A 19,147-nucleotide genomic window follows, 5' to 3' on the forward strand; every position below is an offset into this window, starting at 1 on the left:
AGCACTTGAGTCACCGCAGAGCATTTCACATTGACCTTTTCAGAACTGAACGCTTCAGTTAAGTAAGACATCTCCGTCCCAGTGCAAGGTACTTTTTGCATCGGTTAGATCAAAACCGAGCTTCTGCAGCGACCAAGTAATTTTTCTCCATCGCGTTTTGTCTTGTGATTAAATTCCTTTTTTCCTTTTACAGTTAAGCATTTTCATTTTATCTTATACAGCGTGATTTTTATTTTAATTTTTTGAAACTGTAGAATTTCATTTGAAGCAGCACTCCCCTCCCCTGGGATGCCGCAAGCCCAGCTGTGCCAGCGCAGTGGTGGGGCTCCTGGCAGGCAGTAATTGGGGTTGTACAGAGGGGGAAAAAAACACCCCAAACCTGTGCAGAGCCACAGGCTTTGAAAGGGCAACAGAATCCTGAGCCACAGAGCTGTGCAACCCGTCCTGCTTTATCAGCACTTGAAAGGCAACTTGGGCAGCTCCAGGAGAACTTTGCTGATTAAGGCTGCCAGAGGGACCAGGGGAATTTCAGCTCTAGCTTGCAGCTGCATTTTTAAAACTTGTCTGTGTTCTTCATATAGAGGCAAAGTTCAAAGAGGCAGAACATTATTCAATATGAGTAAAACAAGGCCTTTTAAGATACACTTTCAAACAGTGGCTTGTTAAATCAAAACAACTTGTGGGGGAAAGAGACAAAGGAAGAAATATGGTCCTGAGGAAAAGAGAATCCTGCATCGCTATTCCTGTTCTGCATTTTTGGAAGAGCCTGCATGTACATATTTAAATTGTCCAGCTGCGTGACCTTAGGCTAGATAAACTAGAAATGCATTAAAATGCTTTCCAGAGAGTGTCAGAAAATGAAAAAGAAATGCAATTCGGTGTAAGAGCCAGCACACATTTAAGGATGTACACGGGCCACGTACACGTGGATGTACATGTGTTCACGCTATGGAAAACTTCATGTATTCCTGATTTCAAGAACACTATGCTGTGGTGCAAAACACTATTTCAATTATTATAATCTTAACCAGCACCAACAACCTATTATAATTAATAGTACTCGATGATTTCTCTTCTATTCCTGTCAAGGGTTGCTTCAAGGTGACTTGCACACCGCAGAGAGCGTGCTCCTGGAAGCTCAGGTGTCTGAGTGCCCTGCAGTCTGGGAAGCTGGGTCACTTAAACCCCAGTGACCATGTCCAGTACGTCTCTTCACACTGCTGCCAACTCTTCCAGCTCTTGAACAGTCCCCTTTGAAGGCTATTTGTGTGCCTGAAGCAAAGCTGCCATGGGAGGTAACGTGCCCAGCAGTACCACAGCACACCGGAGGCTGGAGTACACAATCCTGCCTGCATTCCCATTTTCCTGGTTATCTCCTTCTGCCTTATTCAATGCAGTAGGTCACATCTTATTTGGCCACCTTCCCACCCCTGCAATGGCCAGGCATGACAACCAGCTATCCTGCAGGACCAGAGGAGGCAGGGCACCCTCCTCCAGTTTGCTGCATCCCAGCTTCTATGAGGGGACCCGGCTGAGCATCCTCTGGAGGTACCGTCCTGCCTGCAGAGCCCCTGCACCAGACGCCTTTGCTTTGCCCTGTACTTCGGGGTGAGCACTGACAGCACAGCAGAGCCTTTCTTATTCCCTTTGAATGCAATGGGCTCTATTGATCCTGCAAATCAGCCTTGCAGGGGCTTTCTTTACAGCTCAAGGTCACTGCACCCTGCTCAACAACATATTTTTGATGGTCTTGCTCTGGGAAATTTCCATGGGTAGAGTTCGAGCTCCATATGTCCCTTCTCCTTTTTTTAAAATCTGGGCAAAATTCCTACTGACTTCAAACAGACATTGGCTGCTCATACTAGCTGCCCTCAGAGCCAGCGTTTATCTGGGATACTAACACTCCAGTTACTTTTCTCAAAAAAGGTGTACAAAACCATGAAGAACTTTGCAGACACTATGCTAATCGAGGAATACTGCACTTTCAGTCACAGCCATTATAAAGGGGCATATGGAAGATGTGAGAAATAACAATTGCACAGGATGTCCAGGGAAGCATTTTCAGTCCTCAGGCATACTTCAATGCCACTGAATAGTAGAAAATGAATGCTGAACTCCTGTATCACATAATATGATTTTTTAGTTTGCTTGAAGCAAATCTCTATTTTCTACATGGATATGCACACGTATGCATATATATTTATAGGTGCATATGTAACTTAATTTTGAATCAATATTGAACACATTTTGCTGCCACCTCTAAGATTATACAATGTCTTTCATTTGTTGACCATTGCCGCAAATAATGTTGAATTCTGGCTGCCTATTTTTCCTTTTGCAAAGATTCCTTAGTTATTACAATACTCTGAATCATCTTGAACTATAAAGAAGCTTCTGAATCTCTGCAAGATCTATGCTTAGCTAAATACACTGTCTAGATTTGCGTCTACGCAGAACAGGGATACGTAACTTTGAGGCAAATGAGGAGTGCGCAGACTTTCACAGTAAGTATATAACCTCTCTATCATTTCTCTCAAAGACATAACATCATGTTTATTGCCAAGTACATGGAATGAAAGCCTCAGATTCCCAAATTCCCAGGTGGTTCTACAAAAGCAAGGAACAGAAATTCAATACTAATATAAACCTTTAAAAGAATACCGATTAAACAGGAAAGGGGAGAAAAAAACAAATACATCAAAGACAAATGTAATTGCTTTTGAATAAAACCAGATTGCTTTCTACCTACCTGCCTTAAAGGCAGACACACCAGCCTAGGATACAGAATACCAAAAATCACTGTTGGAAGCAGAGGCACAACCATTTTGTAGGCAAAGGTATCCTATTCTGATTTAATAGCTCAAAGGCTTATCTGGATTTCAAACAAGAGGATGCAATTTACTGCTTCTTTCACACAAATGAGCAGAGCTAGTTAAAACATCTGGGAACACTTTGAATATTGATTTGTCCTAGAATAAGATGTAAGAAATTTGATTTGCTATGGAAATGTATTAATCCTCCAACCTTGATATGCTGCAAAGTGGCCTTCAAGTGAAAGAAGGAGAAGTCCTCCTGGACGCTGCCATCTGAACATCACCTCTGCAGACACGATTTGGAGCAGCACTTTGAAGCCTGGCATGTCACCACCCAAAGCATATCAGGAAGGAAGCTGTACATATATTCTTTCCTCAAAAATAATGTCACACGCTGTCCCCAGTACGTGTCATCACAACAGCCTATTCCTCACAATGCTGAAAGACAATCAATCACGGCTGCAATTCACCTTGTTAAAAATAGTGGCCACTGGAGACTTTTCAATGACACCTCAGGCAGTGGAGAAGCCATGACAGATGTTTGCTGCCACAAAACAAAGTCACGTGGCATCTAATCCCTCTGCTGAGGATCAGTTTATCTTGGAAAAATCTCACGCGGATTTCAGGAGATGTACTGAAGTACCGGTGACAGTTTTCAAAATATAATTTCAGCTTAAGTAATGAATGCATTCAGAGCAGTTATGTTCAGCAACAAGCTAAAACCACCCTGGTTGCCATATTGGTAACTGTACAGCTCTGCTGCACTTAAATAACAAATCAACAATACAGTTGAAAAGAAGACATTAAAGTCCCTTACAACTGTATTTTTCCAAAGATATAAACATATTCATGTAAAAATCATCACTCGCATTCTGTGTATAGCTTACATCCTCACTAACGTTTCACTCATAATTTTTCTGAAAATCTGCCTCAGATTTTTTTCTACATTTTACCCTCTGTAAGAAAAATCCATAGGAATGGAGGACGACCCAGCAATTTCAGTGGGAACATTCCCACTTCAATAGGTCTGCATCATGCCCAAATAAGACAGTAATTCCTTCACACCCTGGGACGCAGACTGTACTGAAGGCTCTGGGTGTCAGATACGGAGTTTATAAATGACTAAATTAAATACCAAGGAGTCAGATATTCAGCATTTTGGGCACAGGGTCAGTGAACGGTTACGGCTGGGTTTGCTTTCTGTTCTTTGTAGTTGGAATAACAGCACTATGCACCTGCAACAAGCATATGGGAGAGGCAATACCAAGCATTACTCTACAGAACTGATGCTTTCGCAAAGTCCACATCTAGAAAGGGGCTACCAGGATCCAGGTTCCCTCTAACCCAAGTTTGCACTTCCTCTGCATCAGGAGAAAGAGACACCAGCTAAATCATTCTCATCTCCGTCAGTCTTCAACAAAGGAGCAAACAACAGAAAACCTCTCTTTTGTGTTCCCTCTACTTCAAGAGCAGGCAAAGCCACCAAGTCAGATTAATGTTTGAAAGCTTGTGATAACTTTAAGACTTTTTTCAACCGTACCTGGTTTAGAGCCTTCATCAACAGATCCATTATAGACTTGGTTTATAAACTCCGGTCTGTTGTCATTCATATCAATCACATAGATGTAAAGGTCAATAGGATTCTCCACTTTGTTTCCATTCATATCCACTGCATGAGCCCGGAGCTGGGAATAAGCACAATGAAAGCATAATATCAGCAATTGGATTTGTTGCAGAATGAGAAACCATACTTTGTAAGAATTGACTTCACTTCATAAGTACTTTCTCAAAATTGAACTAAGAGGGTATCTAATTCCAGCAGAAAGCACTGACGTGGTTTCCATCTGAACTTTACACTCTACAGCTTTTCAAGGCTTAACATAATATTGAAATAATATTTTAAAATATTGTCAGTAGAAACATGTTAAGTCTGGTGCAGTGATGCTATCCCCTTCACTGCTAACAGATCACTCTGTTTTAATTTTAAGACATGGTGAACCTTGTCTGACAAACTGAAGAGCAAATTTTGCTTAGTTCCAAACCCAGTGAGGAAATGAGATCGACTTGAGAGGTTTCTTATGGGAACCTGCAGCCTTTCATATCCACAATAACAGGGATTAATAAACGAAGAGATTTCAGAATGGCATTAGTATTGTTTATTCTTTGTTTAATCACAGTCTCTAGTCTCAGCAACAGCAACCGACCCCATCACTTTATGCACCGAAAGATATAAAACCAGTCCCTTTCCCTCAAATGACGGGAGCCCCTGTGGCACTAAGAATGAAATATTTTCTCCAGCTTAACTAAAGTATCAGCGATGAAGCATTACAATAACCAGAGCCACAGTGTTAAGTCCCCAGCTAAAGTGGAACTGCAGCTTTATCTTATTAGCAATAACCATCAGTAATAATGCTGGAAAACAAGAGCATCTGTTTTCTGAACAAAAGGGACAGCTACAGCATGTCAAAATGAGTAATTAATAAAACAAAGCAATCAACATTAGACTGGAACAATCGGTAATCAGGTGAAAAAAATGGATAGCTTCCTCATTCAAGGGAACAGATGGCTACTCTAAATGGTGTGAGCACTGAACGTCGCTGCCGGCTTCAGGAAAAAGAAGACAAGCGAAGAAAGAGCTCCGTGGCCCCTGGCTTTGAGTGGGCAGCGGAGGGACATCTGCCTTGGCAGGGGTGCTGCAGATGTTGTTAGTCGCCCCTCTTTGCTTGGATAGTGGGCAGGGACAGGGGACCTTAAACACCTGCGTGCTCCAAGCCCTGTGAGCGTGGCAATAGCCAGCAGCCTGTGGCTGCCGAGCAGTGAGGGCTCTGGTCCCTGCCAGCACCAGCCCGGGCCATCGGGATGCTGCTGGCGTGGGAGCTCCTGTGCCACAGAGGTCTCCAGCTCCTCTGATGCGTGACGAATAAATGTGCTAATTGTATTAACACTGGTTCCCGGCTTCCACTTCCCTGTGTCCGTGATTGATTCAACTTTCTCCTTCATGTATGGCATTCAGAAGTCCAGAGCTTGACAAAAGAAACTGCACGCTGTTATGATGGGCCGGATTAACATTTAATCAAGCAAAGAGAACAAACTGCCACGTGAAATAGGCTGAACGAAGAACATTTTTTAAAGGAAGTTAAGAAGCACTTTTTCTTTAAAGACTGAAGAAGTCTGGCTTCATTTTCAATACAGGATGTACCATTTGTATTTCTTGATTTGTAATGCTCTTAATATCTGCATTTCTTGCCGGAATATAAACTGCTTTGACTCCCACCTGTTGAGCTATCCTTCATCATGTCAGATGTAGCAATTCAATAACTTTACAAGTCAGAGGTCAGATTGCCTTTGAAAAAAAGTAATTCGGAGCTAAAATTAAAGTTATTATCTTCAAACTGAGGCAGCACTGGGCTGCCTCTTGCTGTATTTCCAGGAGCGGAAATGGCTCCATTCAGATATAAAGCAGAGAGCAAGGCTGATATCTTTCCCCTCAGATCTGACTCTCCCCCTGCAAATTTTTAATTACATTTGACAGCTTTTGTTTGAAACCTCCAGGAGTAAGGAATTTCTCAGCAATGCACATCTATCTGCTTGTTACACTTAGCACACGTTGCCATGAACAGGGTACTTAACTGCCTGCGCTCAAGGAAAGAAAAATTTCAGTGAGCAAGGCTGCAGGAATCTCCCCCACCTGCATTGAGCCAGCACCAGCACCTGGCTGTGCTATGGGAGGCAGGATGGTGCGTGGTGACCTGGGCACCAGTGTCCTAATTCATGGCATTTGGGCAGCCAGGAGCATGGCACTCTTCTCACTCCCCACCCCAGCGCAGCAGACCCTGTGCCTTCTTCCTGCTCCTTTTTTGCCTCATTTCAATGAACTTTTCCTCCTTTTTTTTTTTTTTTTCCTCTTGTGCTTGCTTGCATGAATTTTCTCTATGAATATTCTTTAACAAATCTTTGTGGCAATATCTCAGTATCATTTCACACGTTACTCTTCTGTGGTCAGTGCCAACTGCAGCAGAGGGAAATGTGATGCTTGAGCCAGAGAGTGGAATATAAGCTGTGCTCAGCAGGAGGTCTTCCTCATTAGAGACCATTCCTAATTAGAGACCCCTCCCAGAGGAGGGAGCAAAGGGAGATGGACTCCAACTCAGCAATCTGCCCACTGAGAAACAAGCTGTACCGCCAAGGCAGATCAGATACTACATTCCCCTTCCTTAATTCATCTTCTCCCCTGCCCTCAGGCCCTGCTCTCTGTATTCATCTTGCATCCTCAATCCGGACAACACTCTTTTTGGAGTCTTTCTTTAGATGCTAAGATAGGGCTCATTTGTGCAAGGCACGAGCCTAACAGGGTGCTCAGCAGAGCAGGCTGCAGTCTGCTCCCACCTGTACCCAAGTCGGTGCTTTGGAGGCAGGACGGGAGGCATGAAAAGCAGGGGCACACGAGTGCTTCTCCATAGCTTGTGACAGTGGGTAAGGCACAAAAGGTGATGGCTCTGCTCAGTCAGACACAGACATTACTTGGAGCTGGAAAAAACAGCTCTGAAAAAGCCAGTGAGCACAGCCTGGATCAGAGGACACACACCACACACAGGTGTGCACAAGTGTTCACAGGGAAGCTGATGGGTAGCTGGAAATACAGCTAAGAAACACTTATAAAGTTAGCTTGAAATATTTACATTGTCCCTAGGAGGAAGAACATGACAGGAGTAGAGAAGGAATAAATAATAAGTGAAACACCATGCAGAGGATTCTTAAAAATTAATACAGGTATAGCCAGCTAATCCTTAGTCGGTGTACACTGTACACCAGCCAAAGAGCAGGCTCAATATTCTTTAACAAACATTGCTTAAAGGTATGACAATTGTTGCTATCATATTCAGCAGCAGCTACCACAGGTCTCTGAGGTTTTTCTACTGACAGTTTCCCACGTAAATGTAGCTGTTGGCATACAAATGATTCAGTATCATGATTATTGATTACACTGGAGGCTGGTGGTATCTGAAGGTAGTTAGTCAAAGTCAACACAGTGAATTGTGCTAAATATGAATATTACTTATGCACTAATACTACTAATACAAATATATATTATCAATCAGTGACAGGGACTTTAAGCAATAAGCATACAATGTCATGCCTAATTTGTGTGCTCTTAATTGTGATTAAAAGTGCAAATTAGGACATTGTGACACAAATGGCTGGCATTACTCACTAGAACTTGGTTAAAAATACTGGAATTAGCTCTTGTATCCCTGAATTTTGAGAGATCTTTTTTGTCTCCTTGCACTGGAAATAACTTTCTCAGACTATAACTAACCTGTCCTGCTCCAGCCATTTCTGAGACAATATTTCATTAGTCTGATGCTGAAGGCATACATGTGTCTGGGATTGGATTAGGACTTGCTTTAGAGTTCCCCCATAATGTACATTACTTGGGTACCATAAGCAATGACTGCTTATTGACACGTTGATATTGATGGCTTTTAAAAACAAAGCTTGCAAAACATCTTTGGAAAACTAACCTGCCAGTTTGCTATCCCTAGCACTTGCCAGGCCTAAATGCAGCTTGATATGAAACCCATGTGTGGATCAGAAAAGACATTCGGAGTCACTAATTCAGTCACCAGTACAAACAGGGCTTTGGGAACTCAGCTAAATAAGGCCAAGAGAGCTCATGCATATTAAATATTACTACCTGCCGAAACTTACTTGGCATGCAATAAACATGAAGGGCTGACTAGAGTAGGAGAAGCAATAACAAGCCGTGCCTGCCGCAGCGAGACGGGGTGAGCTGGCGCTTGTGCTGGGAGCACGCCCCGAGGCTGTGTTCCTGCACACGCAGCTCCCAGCAAACCGCTCGGCACAACACGCGCTTCTGCAGCACAACGTGGTGCTGGTTAAGTGGCTGCAAAGCCCTTCTCATTTTTTCCTGATCATATTTGCAGCTGACACTGCATCTGGGATGTCTGCAAGGTCCCCGGAGAGTTTGCACTCTGGTTTCTAGTGCAGACGAGATGAGGCCAAAATGTGGCTGAACTCGTGATCTCTGCCCCTGCCAATTGTGCTGGTGAAGTTAATGCAGGGCTGCTAGCGCACTGCACCTGGGCAGACAAAGCAAGTCCCAGAGGAATATATGTCTCTGCATACATCAAACTCAGAATGATCCTCCCTAAAAGTTCATGAAAACGTATGGGGAAGTTCTGCTAGAGAACTGAACTAATTAGAAAACATCCATTTCTCCTTAGGGAAAAGGTTAGGTTTCATCAGACAAATGGTTTGCTAAATGTGGGGAGAGTTAAAACACTAGTATTTTTAAAATGGTAGTCCTGAAGCAATGCAGATAATTATGCATAAGAAAATATGTGTTGAGAATGTAGGAGTTAATGAAACAGAACTCTTCATATGTAGCCTCACAAACACTTGCAAATTATTATTATTATTTTTATAATTAGATTCTAGATTACCTGGGAATGAAAGCAATGAGGACAACACTCGGCAGTGACAGAGATGCTGAACAGGCTTCATTCTGTTTAGGACTGCAAAAAAACCTGAGGTTGTATAAATACCCCCATCTGCAGCCTGAGCCGCCAGCCCCTGTGCTGCTGCGGATCAGGGGCAGTGCCCGGAGCTCTGCTGCCAGCCTTCACCACTCAAGGGTTAGGTCCAGAGCTACTAACCAAGCTAACAAAATCTCCACAGCAGATGTCAAACCAACTTAAAGATGGCCAAGCTTTACAGTCGGGATCCAAGCCTACACCTAAGTCGCTGTTTTATCGGTATGAGCCTAGCTTCAAGTCTGTCTGCCTTTCAGTTAAGGGCTTGGCTATATGAAGTGACATTTATTAACCAACTTCTCTGAAACTTGCAACAGCCAAGACTTGGGACTGTATCTTCTTTCTGGAGGCTGGCTTATTTTTTGCAGCTTCAAGGATCATCCACTCCTACTGTAAGTTTCTTCACTAGTGCTTGGGTCATTGCTTTGGAGATGGTGTATTTATACATGCTTTGTAAAGGATTATTAAACGAACAATTGATGATTCAGTAAATCATCAATCAATTGCTCCTGAGGCTAAAGGATCTAAAGGTTGTTTACAGCCATGACTAAAATGATGTCCATCACCTTCTACTGCTCTGCTAACAAAGATTTTCTATCACTCACTATTCTTGTCTATAAGGTCTCACAATGTATTTATCAGCTATTCACTCTCCATAAACTATAAATTCCTGTAACCTTCAGAGTGTGAATATGCTTTCTTGTGCCTGGAAGTGCCAGTTCAAGGTTTTTGTAAGGAACAAAAAAGGCTGGGAATCCTGCAGTGTGCACGAGGCAGACTTACCAGTTGCCTTTGCTAAGGTGAGAATTCAGTCTACCGAATTTCCCGTAACCAGCAGATTAACTTTGTTATTAAGGCATTGCATGATTTGTTATTACAGGGGACAAAATCTTTTTCATCTTATTTTTTTTTTGATTGAGAATGTCCATTCCTAGACATCATAGCGGCTCCATCAAAAGTGTTAACTTGTGCATTGTATTATCGACTACACTGTTATAATAACCTGGCACTGCCGAAACAATATCAACAATGATAAGATGACACACGGAGTATCTCAAATGTTTCTTTTTCATAACAATCTCTCTTCATATTTTCACAGGCACAAAAAACCAAAATAATTGTTCTTGTTCACAGAGGATAAAATAATTTTCCTTCAGATTCTCTTTTACCCAGGGGAAATCTCTTTTTCCACCCAACTAAAGAGGTAATCTATTTTCTTTATCCTTCCACCCCAGTCCAGAAGCTGTGTCAACATGGTTAACTGGATACCTGATAAAGCTGACAGAATGTGCATCTCCGACAGAGCAGTTAGGAATATGGTGTCACTGGAAGTGACCCGTACCGTTCCACTGACATTACAGCATCCCTGGGAACGGCTATTACGATGCCAATAGATGTGGCTAATGCTGATACAAAGCAATCCATGAAACAACCTTTCACAACCACTCTGGGAAACAACTAAGGCGTAGAAGCAGGAAGTGCTTGAAATTTTGCGGGGCTATCATGCAAGGTGCAACACTGCTTTTAAAGCAATTTGTGAGACTGGATTCGCTGTGCAATTATGCCATGCAATATATGGGCTATGATTTATATCAAAACATAATGACCAATTGCACTCTAAGTATTCTGCAGGTAGTGCATTTTATCAACTAGGGTAGTGTAAGGCAGCACTTTTGAGTGTAATTAATCTTAATTAATTCCCTCATATTCAATATTAGCCTATCTGCATATTTAAAAACCTATCTGACACACCCCCATCATACTTCCTGAACATCTCCTAGTGATTTAAAATGAAAAATGGCTATGCCAATTATTGCATGTTTAACTGCAGTAATGATTCCTAAATTGGTAGTTTCCCAAGACACGCTAATGTAGCGGTTGGTTTCTCATGGTTTTGGGGGGTTCGCTCCACAGACAAATTTGCAGGGATTTAATAAGCAGCATGAAGTTGCACCACTTTATACAAATGACTGTAACCTTATTTCAGAAAAGGAGATTGGTTTAATGCTGCTTTGCATTGATGCGGCTGATAAAGCAAGGGCAGGTTACGCTGAAGGGAAGCAGAAACAAAGCTAACATCTCCACACACATACACAATTGCTCCAGCACAGATGGCACTGAGACTTGTGGTGTTAGTTAACCTTGTGCACCTCTGCAATCAGCTCCTCAGGGCTTTGCTAATGCAGAGAGCCAGTCCAAACTGGTAACTGGGCTCTGCTTTTGCATGCAGATCCCAATATTCTCAAAGCTACGTGTTCCTAAACAAGATGAGACTCCCTGAACCCAGCAATTCTGTGAATCTAGGTAAAACCCAAGATGCATTTTTTCTCTTGGCATCTCGTGCTTACATGGTAGGAAGCTCTTTCTTCTCTGTCCATCGGGCGAGTCACATACATCCTGCCAGACACAGGGTCAATGCTGAAGACTTCCATCGGCGGCTGGTCGGCTCCCACTCCAGTGATGCTATACCTGATATGGATCTCTTTGTCCTTATCGGAACGAATCTAGATGAAACAACAAAGACAGCAATCAATAAGTTTTGGACAAAAGCCATATGGATGTTTAAACAACTTTAAAGATCTGAGCCTGAAAGCTGCATAAATGTAATACTGCTGTCAATTTTGACAAGGGAGCTGCACACCGAAGGTTTGGAAAAAAGCCAGTAGAAGTGTATTCCACATATTTTCAGTTATTTTTCTGCTCTTTTATTCATGATGATTCTCTAGGAATCATTGAAATTCTGACTTTTTGCCTTAGATGTAGAAGAATCTATATGCACAAAAAATGCCATTTACTTGTCATTGAAACCATAAGCTCCTGAAAGTGTCCAAATTGTTCAGCTATACCTGGCATCTCATAGCCATTAATCACTTCCCAAAATGTTCTCTGCTGTCTCCCCCATCACATTCTTGTTCCCTGTAACCGTGCACACAACCACTCCCATGACATTTGGAGAGCAGAGCTGCTCACTCCTGCTTTGTCTAGCCCTGCTGGCTTGATGAGGCTAGGATGGGAATGCCGGGTGGGACGTTACCATTTCATTTGACTATTTGTTGAGGAAAAATGCATTTGGCACATTGCTTTTGAAACTCCTTCCCTCCCATGCCTTGAGAAACACGACAAATCAAATACAGCTTGATGAATTACAGGAACCTTGGATTCAGAGACAAGAAAATAAAAAAGGGAGGTTAATATGTTGTCCTAGCAACCCTGACTATCTCTTTAAAACCAAATTTAATTTTCTGATCAAATGCTGAAAGAAGTTCTTGCAACACCATGACTATTCCTGAAACAAAGTGCAAGGTACAAATAAATTACCACCCCCCCCCACCACCACAAACTGTCTTGGCAGCATAAAAGTGGTGTATTTCTTTTTCCCTAACAGGTCTATGAATACAACAAAGTTGTGGGTGGATAATAGAAATCTTGTAGCTGAGGGCACGTTAGCATCTCTGCTCTGGCAGCTGCTGGATGGGCTCAGCAGGTTGCAGGAGGCCCCCATGCCCTTGAAAGCAGCCCCAATCTGGGGAGCAAAGGTGTTTTCCCCGGGAGCAAAGGGTTGGGACGGGGCCGTGGGCTGCTCTTGCACTCCTCCCACACACGACTTATCGTTATTTCCTCCTCTCCCGACACAGGAGGCTGGCAAGATGCTGAACGCGTCGGTGCAGAATCACACCAGATTCCCCAACAAGCATCTCCAAGAATCTCCTCTGATGCTTTTGTCCAGATCATTACCAAGCTTGTACGCTGGTTTCTTTGCACTGCCTCCACTGAGCAGCCTGCTCCCGTTAACAGCTAATAATGTCAGTTATTGCTAGGCACCGCCAGGATTGATCCGTGCTGCACCCACACTGCTGGAGCTGAAGGTCAGGGAATACAGACAGTTTCATCTGTCTTTTCTCTACAGGATTCACTGCTTGTTTAGCCTGTTAGTACCAAGAAAAACTGGACGTGAACTTAAAAGAGATACTGGGGACACTGGGAATGTGCGCTTATGTTGCACACAAGCTTATACGGGTTTTTGTGTGTCTGATGGGTATTTGTAATACGGACCCAAGTAGACAGGCAAGAATCCAATTTTCATTAGCAAATCCGTGGGTGAAAAAGAGTATATTAAAATTAAGCTTTGCTTGCACAACTGTGGTATTAATGATGGCAACTGGCTCCTCAGTTCAATAACTGCAGTCTATAGTCCCCATTTTTAGAAAGTCAGCTTTCACCCTGTCAGGTAGGCAGGGCTGAAAATTGAATTTATGTGAATGTCTGTGCAAATGAATAGCTCAAGTCAGGAGTTCAAGCTCTAACCCACTATGTATGTGTTTGCAGCTAGGCTCAAGGTAACAGAAAATGTAGAAAGCGCCATCCATGGTCCAGCTTTGAGCCCATGTGGGGTTCCCATATTAGAAATTAAGAGAAAAGAACAGAAAAGGGTAACTCGGGACACATAGTTGTGTGCATGTCTCCATCAATGCACCTGCATCAAGGTATCTGCATGTTTCCTGACCTGTCCAAGGTATCTGCACATTCCTCCTGAAGCCAGGATGGTCTCCCCAGATCTAGCCTCCACCCCCAACTCCAACCCCAACCTGGCTCAACTACAGCTACGACTCGAGCACAAGCACTGAACAGCAAACCAGCCTCCCTCCCAGAACTAAACTGGAAGTAATTTTAACCTAAATCATGGAAGGGGAGAGTCTGTTAGTTCTTCATGGACATTTTTATGCTCTATTTCCTGTTGCATATAGTACCCAGATCCCATTGTGATAGAAGCATTAGAAATGCATAGAGAGAGACAGAAACATGGAAAAGGAGGCTAGATTTAAATATTCAGTGCTAAAGGCACTATATTTTATTTTCAGGAAAGAGAGATAAACAGAAGCTCTCTAAGAAAGCTATGTACAGTTTAATAAAGTGCATGCTATAGGATGTCCTTGCAGCACTTTATTAGCATTAATAGGGTTTAAGCTGTCTGTATGTAAATCATTGCAGATCTAGAAGATGAAATATATCACAAGACCCACACAACTTACCCAATTACGCTAAGAAAAATACATGAGATGATTATACTGCACTGAGCAAAACAAAGATAGGTAAATATGTTGCAAATATTCAGCAATGACTCATTATTTGTTGTTAACTGCCAACGTACTACAACGGTTTGCTTGTTACCTGTGCTTAATTCCATCGCCATTAAGAACACAAGGATGTGAAGTGCTCAGAGAAAACACATGAGTAGCATTTGTCACAGGAAGTTGCAAAGACCATTGACAATGAAGCATAGTACGTATTACTACCAGGGAGATATTCATCGCACAAAGGCACATGCTTTTTATATTGGAACATGTTATTTTAGTGCTTTTAATGAGATTTTTAAAAAAGATTTTTTTTTATAGCAGTCCTGTAACATTTTGACCAAAAGTTTCATTTGCATAATTCCCAGGGTGCAATTTAGTAAATCTTGTTGAGAAGTTAAGAACATTATCTGAATACAATGTAAGGTTTACTTCTTTTGTTGAAACCATTACTGGAGCAGTTTACCATAATAATAATAATAAATCTCTATTCCCAAGAAACTCACTAGAACAGGAGAAAAAATTACTGGTTGGGGAGAATTTACTAGCTCAGGAGAGAGTTTCTTTTTCATTCATTTATGCCTGGGAAGTGAGAAGATGGCAACATATCCATATTATAATATTCTGACTGGAGAACATACAGATGAATTTTATTCATTTACCTTTCATGTTATAATGCAGTCAATAGCTATGCGGGTTTCTGGGTTATAAAGCAGAAGGCAAAAGGATAGTTTTCCTTAGCTGTATTTATACATTTTTCACTCAGAGAACCCTTAGAGCTTCGAGCTTCTCCAGTGCCAGGCACGGTACAACCCTGTGTCTAATGCCGCGAGCCAGGGCAATGCCTCATGAATGTCATAAGAGAACTTTGCTTGTAAAGCAGCTTTTACTCTCAAAAAGACCTCTCTGGGATGAAGCTCAGATTAGATTGCTATACTGGTGAGGAAAAACACCCCAGAGAGAAGGCAATTTAGGGTGGAAGATGCAATCCTCTGTCCGACTGTATCTCATGAACGCAGGTGAAATTTTCCATGTGAGCATCCTGGGAAGCAGAGTACCCTTCTGTGCTGGTAGATACACACAGACCATTGGTACCCTGCAGCCTCACAGCTGGAGGGTGAAGTAGGGGCCTGGCCTCCAAGAATTGATGCCCCAGCCAAAACAGAGCCCAAATGTGGTAGCCAAAGTTTGCAAGTAAGAATGCCGAGAGCCTGACTCAGCTCTCGTTTCTATACAGTGATCCCAGAAACAGGAGAAATCAGAGTGATTTCACAGATGGGTATTTTCCACTGCAGGTTCTGATATAATAACTAACGTGTGTGAAAATGAGCATTGCAGATCTTGAGATAAGACAGAGCTAAGCCCTTCAGTGCTGCTTTGCTGCTTTGTAGCAATGTCACATTTAGATGGGCTTGAAAAGCAGCCAGCTTGTGACACAGGATTGCATCCCACTTTTACAGATAAAATCTTAGGGTTCGTGCATCTCTGCCAGAGTTTAACGTGGAGCTAAACTGTTCTCACAAGTTTTACTGGCAAGCAGAATTTCCACTGATGAGCTTCTCTGAGGCACCAGATTTTATCCCTCCATTTTGCTCCTGCTGATCCGTATCCGTTTTGTACTCTTAGCACCACCATCCCTTGCTGCTGTGCCCTGAATTCACAAATCCTCTCATCTCGGCAGCTGACAAGAAGAACCACAGGGAACGTGGACCACTGAAAGTTGCGTGGTCAGCACACTGGAGAACTCCAGCGAGTCCATAAATTACATAGGTTTTGGAGCATGACATTGCCACAAAAAAGTGGCTCAGCAGAGGTTGTTCAGAGAGTAGTAAGGGAAATGCCTGGAAAGCTAGGAAAGGGGGGATGTAGGGAAAGGCTGAACAAAGGAGGGCAACTGAGCCTACAGAGAGAAGACGGGGGCTGTACCAACAGCATTCCTGTACGTAGCAAACTATATTTAGAGGACAGGAATAATCTCATGTTTATTCCTCTCTTCCGGATATCCAGAGTTTTTCTACAGTTTTCAAACCACTATACTGATAGTGGGTTGGGGCCCAATTTAAGTAACACAGCAAAAGGAAGAGCGTGCGTGCAATTGCAATGAAAAGGATCATGTATTTTATCCTTGTGAACATGCAAAACAACCTTAGTTTAATTTATTTTTTCAAAACCTCTTCTCAAATGAAAGGGAGCTGGCAACAAGCAAACCAGCCTGATTCTTATATGGTCTCCATACCTTCAAATACGCAACTGTCTTGGAGTTTTAGGACCTATGAGTTAATGGGGTAGTGTGTGATCATGTGGATTAGTACAATGAAATCTGATGTTGGCATTTTTATTGCAATGTAGCAAGAATCAAGCTGCGATCTAGATACACTGCTAAATCTGAGGATATATCACCTAATCATTTCCATGTAAGAGCAGGGACCTAGGACATTGGTGGTGGTTTCTCTTGTTCTCAGTTTGTGGGAATTAATGCTTGGTCTTCTGAACATTTATTAATCAAACAGTCAAGCTCTGCACAGAATTACCTTGGTGACTTGCAATGCCTTCTGGTATATACAGGAATTTAGATGACATGATGTATTAACTATGTCCCTTTTTAAATCACAAGCGGGTTTCACTGAGCTGTACACGGTCTGGGTTCTGCCTGTCACTCTGTGATGGCAATATGTAAACTGCTGGGAATGCATCGAGAGAAAGCAAAGCAGGCAATTTATACTCTGTTGCATTTTCTGTTCACAGAGCAAGCTAAAAAAATAAATTTCCTTTAAAATACTTCAACTTGCTCTATAAGGATATGGTGTTAAGAATACCCTTCGAAAAGACTTAATTTCCCAAATCTCCCAGAGAATACTATGCAACAATTGCACTAACATGACCTGTGGAGACTAGGACCTGATTTTTTTGTTTTATAAAACCCATTATAATTATTAATGACCACATAAAATAATGTAAATGATAAGCAATAAGTGTCTTCTATTATTAAGCTGTTAGCTATTTTGCCCATTAAGAAAACCAAATTAAAATAATTGAAAACTATAATCTGTCATGCATTCAAAATGCTCCATAGAAATTCAGACAGGCAAACATATTCAAAGTCTTTAAATGAGCACACTTAAGAGTCAGTCTAAGCATTCCAGGATTGGCTCATTAATTTTAGTGGAAATATTTTAATTCAGCTACTCTTACTGCTTATTGAAATCCCTGCTAAGGACTGACTTATTTATTTTTAACTGAATCTGCAATATGTTTAAGAGTCATTTGTATAGAAGTTCTTAACTCTTATTTCACAGTTGTTTCAGAAGCCAGTAAATAGACACATCTCTAGCTCTGATTTTCCAAACAAATTACTGCGTATTGCTTACTGAGTCACATATGGTTTCAATAAATATCTGCAGAAGTCAAATGGACAGGGAAAAATTAAGACAGATTAAGAGACCCAACCAGGTTAAAGTAATGTTTATGAACTTCTGTTCCCTTTTATCAGACCTGCCAATGATCATCCCAAGCTACTTCCCAGAAAGAAAAAAAAAAAAAAAAAGGAAAACAAAAGATCCTCTGAAATACGTCAGCTGTCTTCAGAGAAAACAGAATCTATTCGGCACCTTGCAAAGAGGCTGCTTTGAGATGGCAAGAGCAGCTATCAAGTTTGACTAAAAGGAAAGCTTCCATTAACTACAGCACTGGGCTTAGCAGCAGCCTGCAAGTCTGTATCCACTGCTGGACAAAACTCCTGTCAATTGAGCTAAATTCCCCCTGCTGGCACTATTTGCAAACAAGGTTAAGTAGGAAGACAACTCTATTGGCAAAGAAAGACAGGATGGAAATGCCACACATATTTATAATTGTGGGTTTCTTCCTTCCCCCAGCTGGGACTGGTTTCATCTCATATGTAACTTTCTAAAAACTTTGTGTCTGATCTAACATAGACAAATAAACATGTCAGAAAAACACTTCCAGAAGAAAATCCATCATCTTGCCTTAAACACTTCAGTATCCGTGAAATTTCCTGGAAGAAGTGATTTTCTGTTTCCACATATTATAGAGAGAAAACCCAGGACTACACTTAGACTCGATGCCTAATTTTTCCATGGTTGAAATGCACTGTGATGAATGCTGCTCTTCATGCACTTACAATCAGCATTTAGCTACTGTCATTATTACTATGCAAGAGCTTAAGTTTCTTCCTCTTCTTTTATAGAATGCGAATCCAAAGCCAAACTGTAAAAATGCTTGCTTTGTCCTAATGGCTGGATGTCTTTCATGTCAGGTTGTATTTTCCTCTGCTCCTATTGAAATTTTTGTAAAATGACATAATGTATCTATTTTGATGATAAAACAGGGTAAAGCTAATATGTCAGAGAGATTAAAGCTTGCGTTTAAGTTACTGATGTAACTGATGATGCAGCCTGCGCTAGGGAAAGAAATGAAGCTAGCAAGTGTTCAAACCCTAAAGAGAAACCATCTCTCACTGCCTGGCTCCCTGCTTGGCCGGGTTCCGTCCCTGCAGTCCGCAGGGGAACCCAATTCCCTTCCAGCTCATCTGCTTCTTACCACGAGGAGTTTGCTCCCACTGCACTGACCCTGCAAGTGCTTAGCTAAAGCAATTCACCAAATGTTCAGCTGCGGAAAGCTTCCAGCCTTTCACAGGTCCTTTGGCTCTCGGGCGGCTGCCTCTGTCCAAGGGCTGTTGGCCAAATCAGCA

The 19,147-nt window shown here is 42.1% G+C and overlaps 1 protein-coding gene across 3 annotated transcripts in view; it reads right to left on the bottom strand.

Moving 5' to 3' along the window:
- The window catches only part of CDH4 (cadherin 4), a 455,912-nt gene that overhangs the window by 90,114 nt on the left and 346,651 nt on the right, over nt 1-19,147 (bottom strand). For all 3 annotated transcript variants that reach the window (XM_035548142.2, XM_035548145.2, XM_035548146.2), the window contains 2 exons: nt 11,716-11,871; nt 4,354-4,498 (listed from right to left, as the gene is read on the bottom strand). In XM_035548142.2, coding sequence (XP_035404035.1) covers nt 4,354-4,498; nt 11,716-11,871 — 301 coding nt within the window. The remainder of the gene's footprint in view (nt 1-4,353; nt 4,499-11,715; nt 11,872-19,147) is intronic.

The sequence above is a fragment of the Cygnus atratus genome, chromosome 16, assembly GCF_013377495.2.
Source record: "Cygnus atratus isolate AKBS03 ecotype Queensland, Australia chromosome 16, CAtr_DNAZoo_HiC_assembly, whole genome shotgun sequence".
Lineage (NCBI taxonomy): Eukaryota > Metazoa > Chordata > Aves > Anseriformes > Anatidae > Cygnus > Cygnus atratus.